Source organism: Nerophis ophidion, linkage group LG04, assembly GCF_033978795.1.
Source record: "Nerophis ophidion isolate RoL-2023_Sa linkage group LG04, RoL_Noph_v1.0, whole genome shotgun sequence".
Lineage (NCBI taxonomy): Eukaryota > Metazoa > Chordata > Actinopteri > Syngnathiformes > Syngnathidae > Nerophis > Nerophis ophidion.
In genome coordinates, this window is record NC_084614.1 from 74630920 (window position 1) to 74638756 (window position 7837).

At 32.4% G+C, this 7837-nt stretch overlaps 1 protein-coding gene across 2 annotated transcripts in view; it reads left to right on the forward strand.

Annotated features, from left to right (window-relative positions):
- Positions 1 to 6223, forward strand: part of mybbp1a (MYB binding protein (P160) 1a) — a 60115-nt gene extending 53892 nt beyond the window's left edge. The window contains exon 27 of one of the 2 annotated variants that reach the window (XM_061899031.1): positions 6117 to 6223. In XM_061899031.1, the coding sequence (XP_061755015.1) occupies positions 6117 to 6201 (85 nt within the window). In that variant the 3' untranslated portion in view covers positions 6202 to 6223. Of the gene's footprint in view, positions 331 to 6116 lie in introns of those variants that run through there. The other variant, XM_061899030.1, reaches the window with a different exon arrangement.
- Positions 6224 to 7837: the final 1614 nt, after the last annotated feature.

The following is a 7837-nucleotide window of genomic DNA, read 5'->3' on the forward strand; positions in this document are numbered from 1 at the left end:
GCGGCGGGCACCTCTGGCCCAGCGGCGCCAAAAGGAGACAACAAGAAGAGCAAGAACAACAAGAGAAAACAAAAGCGAAAAGCGGACGGCGCTGCGGCGTCGCAGGGCAGCCCGGCCAAGAAGAGCAAGACGCTGCCAGACAGCAAGAAGAAGAAGAAGAAGAAGAAAAAAGGTGCTGCAGGACAAGTTTAAATCCTTTTTTAATCTCACATGGACGCCAACAATTGCTTTTTTTCTTTACTTTTTTATCAGCTGACTTTCTTGTCATGCCATCCTTCTTAGGAAACACAATAAACACTTTGCATGCACCTTTGGTGTGCCGTGCAACTTGGACTTCATCTTTGGGAGGCAGCAGCAGAAACACTGAGGCTTTTTAGTCGCTGCTGAATATGCTCCTACTGCTCAAAAGGCACGAATAGAGGGTATCACAGCAGATCATAGCATCATGCAGAAGTCCAATGTTGGGAAATATCCTATTTTAAATGAGTAAAACATTTTTGTATCTGTTGGAAAATAGATATTTTTCTGAACATTGCTTAAAATCATTGTTATTAAAAATAATAATGTATATGTTTGAGTGATTTAAAATATACGAACACTTCATCTTTTTTTTTTTTGTCCAGCTTTTCGTGTCATGTAGAAGCATTTAAGTAGAAGCATTTAAATCTCACCTTAAAACTCATTTGTATACTCTAGCCTTTAAATAGACTCCCTTTTTAGACCAGTTGATCTGCCGTTTCTTTTCTTTTTCTCCTATGTCCCACTCTCCCTTGTGGAGGGGGTCCGGTCCGATCCGATCCGGTGGCCATGTACTGCTTGCCTGTGTATCGGCTGGGGACATCTCTGCGCTGCTGATCTGCCTCCGCTTGGGATGGTTTCCTGCTGGCTCCGCTGTGAACGGGACTCTCGCTGCTGTGTTGGATCCGCTTTGGACTGGACTCTCGCGACTGTGTTGGATCCATTGTGGATTGAACTTTCACAGTATCATGTTAGACCCGCTCGACATCCATTGCTTTCCTCCTCTCCAAGGTTCTCATAGTCATTATTGTCACCAATGTCCCACTGGGTGTGAGTTTTCCTTGCCCTTATGTGGGCCTACCGAGGATGTCGTAGTGGTTTGTGCAGCCCTTTGAGACACTAGTGATTTAGGGCTATATAAGTAAACATTGATTGATTGATGTTTAGTGTTTAGGTAAATGTCCTTCCTGGTGCAGACCCCGTCCGTCCACACCCATTCAGACTTTGGACCACCACAACATTTCCAGTGACTGTTGATTGCGTCACCGATGTCATTATTCATTTTTAGATCAATATATTGATTCCTTCTGGAGAGTTCCCTCAGGAAAATTAAAATAATAATTCTAATGTTACAGCTGCAATACCTCAAGTAACACCTTTTTTCTTTCATCTTAAAATACACTTTTTGTCCTGAAATATCAAACTTTAATCTTAAAATAAACTTTGTGTCTTGGAATACACTTTTAGTCCTGAAATGACAAACTTTTAATCTTAAAATAAACTTCTATCTTGAAATATCATACTTTATTATTAAAATGTAATTCAACTCTTGAAATATCTAACTTTAATCTGAAAATAAACTTTTCGACTTGAATTTATCAACCTTTAATCTGAAAATAAACTTTGTGTTGAAATATCAGACGTTTAGTCTTGAAATATGAAACTAATCTTAAAATAAACTTTTTGTCTTGAAATATGAAACTTTTTGTCATGGAATAAACTTTTAGTCCTGAAATGATAAATTTTAATCTTAAAAAAAACTTTGTCTTGAAATACACTTTAATATAAAAATGTACTTAAACTCTTGAAATAGCAAACATAAATATTTAAATTAACTTTTAGTCTTGAAATATCAAACTTGAATCTTAAAACAAACTTTCAGTCTTGAAATGTCAAACTTTAATCTTAAACTTTTAGTCTTGAAATATGAAACTTTGTGTCTTGGAATAAACTTTTAGTCCTGAAATGACAAACTTGATCTTAAAATAAACTTTGTCTTATATTGACATACTTTAATCTTAAAATAAACTTTGTCTTGAAATATCATACTGTAATATTAAAATAAACTTTTAGTCTTGAAATATCAAATGTTTAGTCTTGAAATATGAATCTCATCTTAAAATAAACTTTTTGTCTTGAAATATGAAACTTTTTGTCATGGAATAAACTTTTAGTCCTGAAATGACAAATTTTAATCTTAAAAAAAACTTTGTCTTGAAATACACTTTAATACAAAAATGTACTTAAACTCTTGAAATAGCAAACTTAAATATTTAAATTAACTTTTAGTCTTGAAATATCAAACTTGAATCTTAAAATAAACTTTCAGTCTTGAAATGTCAAACTTTAATCTTAAACTTTTTGTCTTGAAATATGAAACTTTGTGTCTTGGAATAAACTTTTAGTCCTGAAATGACAAACTTGATCTTAAAATAAACTTTGTCTTGAAATATCATATTGTAATATTAAAATGTACTTTAACTCTTGAAATATCATACTGTAATATTAAAATAAACTTTTAGTCTTGAAATATCAAATGTTTAGTCTTGAAATATGAATCTCATCTTAAAATAAACTTTTTGTCTTGAAATATGAAACTTTTTGTCATGGAATAAACTTTTAGTCCTGAAATGACAAATTTTAATCTTAAAAAAAACTTTGTCTTGAAATACACTTTAATATAAAAATGTACTTAAACTCTTGAATTAGCTAACTTAAATATTTAAATTAACTTTTAGTCTTGAAATATCAAACTTGAATCTTAAAATAAACTTTCAGTCTTGAAATGTCAAACTTTAATCTTAAACTTTTAGTCTTGAAGTATCAATCTTTTTGTCTTGAAATATTAAACTTTTAGTCTTGGAATAAACTTTTAGTCCTGAAATGACAAACTTGATCTTAAAATAAACTTTGTCTTATATTGACATACTTTAATCTTAAAATAAACTTTGTCTTGAAATATCATACTGTAATATTAAAATGTACTTTAACTCTTGAAATATCAAACTTTAATCATAAGATAAACTTTTAGTCTTGAAATATCTAACTTTAATCTTATAATAAACTCTTAGTCTCGAACTATCAAACTTTAATCTTAAAATAAACTTTTAGTCTTGAAATATCAAATATTTAGTCTTGAAATATGTAACTCATCTTAAAATAAACTTTTTGTCTTGAAATATTGAACTTATTGTAATGGAATAAACTTTTAGTCCTTAAATGACAAACTTTTAATCTTAAAATAAACTTAGTTTTGAAATTCCAAACTTTGTCTTGAAATATCATACTTAAATATTAAAATGTACTTTAACTTTTGAAATATCAAACTTTAATCTTAAACTTTTAGTCTTGAAATCCATCCATCCATTTTCTACTGCTTATTCCCTTTGGGGTTCGCGGGGGGCGCTGGTGCCTAAATCAGGACAAGTCGCCACCTCATTGCAGGGCTAGTCTTGAAATATCAAACTTTAATCCTAAAAAAAACTTTTAGTCTTAAATATCAAACTTAAATCCTAAAATTAATTTTTATTCTTTAAATATCAAAATCTTAAAATAAACGTTTTGTCTTGAAATATGAAACTTTTTGTCTTGTAATAAACTTTTAGTCCTGAAATGACAAACATTTAATCTTAAAATAAACTATCTTAAAAATGACAAACTTTAATCTTTAAAAAAACTTTGTCTTGAGATATCAAACTTTAATCTTAAAATAAACTTTTAGTCTTGAAATATCAAAACTTGTAGTCTTGAAATATCAAACTCATCTTAAAATAAATGTCTTGTAATATCAAACTAAGTCTTGGAATAAACTTTTAGTCTTTAAATGACAAACTTAATCCTAAAATAAAGTTTTAGTTTTGAAATATCAAACTTCCAAGTTTTGAAATGACAAACTGTTAGCCCTGAAACTTTTTTTTCAGGTCTTGCATAACATTTTCTGTCTTTGAAATGACAAACCTTTAGTTCTGAAATAAACCTCTCAGTCTTGAAACAACTTTTGTGTTTAAGTTTTTGTCTTGAAATAACTTCTCAGCTTTGAAATAACCAATCTGTTTATTTTAAATAACCTTGACTCCTGAAATAATAATCTTTTAGCTTTTGAAATAACATACTTTTGGTTCTGAAATAAACTTTTCAGTCTTTAAAATATGCTTTTAGCCTTGAAATAAAAGTTTCAGCTTTGAAATCAACTTTTTAGCCTTCAAATACAGTTTTAGTCTTAAAACTAACTTTTGGTCTTGGTATAAGTTTATTTCAGCCTTGAAATAAACTTTGTCTTATAATAAGCTTTCAGCCTTGAAATGACAAACTTTTAGCCTTGAAAAAAACTATTTGTCCTTGAAATAAAGTTGAGGAATGCTCATCAAACACTTATTTGGAACATCCCACAGGTGTGCAGGCCAATTGGGAACAGGTGGGTGCCATGATTGGGTATAAAAGCCGCTTCCATGAAATGCTAAGTATTTCACAAACAAGGATGGGGCGAGGGTCACCACTTTGTAAGCAAATTGTCGAACAGTTTTAGAACAACATTTCTCAAAGAGCTATTGCAAGGAATTTAGGGATTTTACCATCTACGGTCCGTAAGATCGTCAAGAGGTTCAGAGAATCTCGAGAAATCACTGCACGTAAGCGATGATATTACCGACCTTTGATCCCTCAGGCGGTACTGCATCCAAACCCGACATCAGTGTGTAAAGGATATCACCACATGGGCTCAGGAACCTTCATAAAACCACTTTCAGTAACTACAGCTGGTTGCTACATCTGTAAGTGCAAGTTAAAACTCTACTATGCAAAGCAAAACCCATTTATCAACAGCACCCAGAAACGCCGCCCGCTTCGCTGGGCCTGAGGTCATCTAAGATGGACTGATGCAAAGTGGAAAAGTGTTCTGTGGTCTGACGAGTCCACATTTCCAATTATATTTGGAAACTGGACGTGGGGTCCTCCGGAACAAAGAGGAAAAAAAACATTCGGATTGTTACAGGCGCAAAGTTGAAAAGCCAGCATCTGTGATGGTATGGGGGTGCATTAGTGCCCAAGGCATGGGTAACTTACACATCTGTGAAGGCACCATTAATGCTGAAAGGTCCATACAGGTTTTGGAGCAACATATGTTGTCATCCTAGCAACGTTATCATGGACGCCCCTGCTTATTTCAGCAAGACAATGCCAAGCAATGTGTTACAACAGCGTGGCTCAGTAAAAAAAAAAAGAGTGCGGGTACTTTCCTGGCCCGCCTGCAGTCCAGACCCGTCTCCCATCGAAAATGTGTGGCGCATTATGAAGCATAAAATACGACAGCGGAGACCCCGGACTGTTGAAGGACTGAAGCTCTACATAAAACAAGAATGGGGAAAAATTCCACTTTCAAAGCTTCAACAATTAGTTTCCTCAGTTCCCAAACGTTTATTGAGTGTTGTTAAAAGAAAAGGTGATGTAACACAGTGGTGAACATGCCCTTTCCCAACTACTTTGGCACATGTTGCAGCCATGAAATTCTAAGTTAATTATTATTTGCAAAATAAAATAAAGCTTATGAGTTTGAACATCAAATATCTTGTCTTTGTAGCATATTCAACTGAATATGGGTTGAAAAGGATTTGCAAATCATTGTATTCCGTTTATATTTACATCTAACACAATTTCCCAACTCATATGGTTTGTAACTTCAGGTCTTGAAATAAGCGTTTAGCCTTGAAGTAACCTTTATTTCCTGGACTAACACGTTTCGTCTTGAAATAAACGTGGACTTTTCGTGCTAATGAAGGCGCCAAAAAGGTATGGAATGAAATAATAAAGCGAGGTAATGCTTGATGAAATGTTTCATTTTTCAGCTGCATCGTGAAAACGAAAACATATCATGTCAGACTAAGTCGATGGATTTTTCCCCGCTAACAAAGTTGACCATTCGCTGACAGAACGTGTTGCGTAACGTGGTGAAAAATGGCCGGCGAGCTGAAGTCGACGTCGCCATCTTTGTCCAAACAATCCCGGCCGGCCTTAATTGGCTGTCAGGAGGGATGACGTAAGGACGGATGAATGTACGCCGCCATCCATCACTAATCTCACTTTGGAGTCTTTCTGTGCCGCAGGTGTCAAAGAAAAGTTGTCTTGGTGGATGGAGTCGCAGGAAGTGGAGCGAGTGCGTTGGTAACCATGACGACATGCTGCCGGTGACACCTCACTCAACACTTTGCTTTGCTCTTTATTAGCAGACACTAACTAACATCCGAGAAGTGGGACTGGCTTTTGGAAGCAGCACATTTTTACACACTGAATTTTTAAACACTTCATTTTAAAACACTTCATTTTTCAGCACTGAATTTTAAAAAAACACACATTTTGCCAACACATTTTTGTTTTGTGAAGTTGTCAGCATAATTTGATTTGAAATTCAGCTCATAAAATGCAAATGCAAAAAATTCAGTTCCCTAAATTCAGTGTAAAAAAAAAAAAAGCCTTGGTAATAAAGTACACTGGAATTCAAGACACATAATTTTTATACTCTAAATTAGTTAAACACTGATTTTTTGAACACTGAATTTTTAGACACAACAGTTTAAAACACTGAATTTCAAAGCACTGATTTTTTATACACTGAATTTATATACAGTGAATTTTTATACACTGAATTTTAAAACAGAATTTTTATACACTGAATTTTAAAACAAATAATTTTTATACACTGAATTTTTATACACTGAATTTTAAAACACAGAATTTTTATACACTGAATTTTAAATCACTTAATTTTTATACACTGAATTTTAAAACAGAATTTTTATACACTGAATTTTAAAACACTGAATTTTAAAACAAATAATTTTTATACACTGATTTTTTATACACTGAATTTTAAAACACTGAGTTTTTATACACTGAATTTTAAAACACAGATTTTTTTTATACACTGAATTTTAAAACACTGATTTTTTTATACACTGAATTTTAAAACACTGATTTTTTTATACACTGAATTTTAAAACACTGAATTTTTATACGCTGAACCTTAAAACACATCATTTTAATACACTGAATTTAAAAACGCGGAATTTTTATACACTGAATTTTAAAACACAATTTTTAGACACTGAATTTTTGCACACTGAATTCTAAAACACAGATTTTTTTTATACACTGAAATTTTATACACTGAATTTTAAAACACAGAATTTTTATACACTGAATTATACAACCCTGATTTTTTATACACTGAATTATCACACAGAATTTTTATAGAATGAATTTTAAAACACTGATTTTTAATACACTGGATTTTAAAACAATGAATTTTTATACACTGAATTTTTAAACACAACAGTTTAAAACTGAATTTCAAAACACAGATTTTTTTACACACTGAATTTTTAACACTGAATTTTAAAACACTGATTTTTTTTCACACACTGAATTTTTATACACTGAATTCTAAAACAATGATTTTTTATACACTGAATTTTTTATACACTGAATTCTAAAACACTGAAATTTAAAACACCAATTTTTTTAACACTGAATTTTTTAAACAACAGTTTTAAGCACTGAATTTTAAAACATTGATTTTTTTATACACTATATCCATCCATCCATCCTTTTTCTACCGCGTATTCCCTTTGGGGTTGCGGGGGGCGCTGGTGCCTATCTCAGCTACAATCGGGCGGAAGGCGGTGTACACCCTGGACAAGTCTCTACCTCATCATCACCTCAATTAAACATAGCGATTAATCTGAAAATCGTATATGTATAGTGCATATTGGGTATATTTACAGTGTATAGTCAGTATATACTGTGTATTTAAAGTACATATATGAAG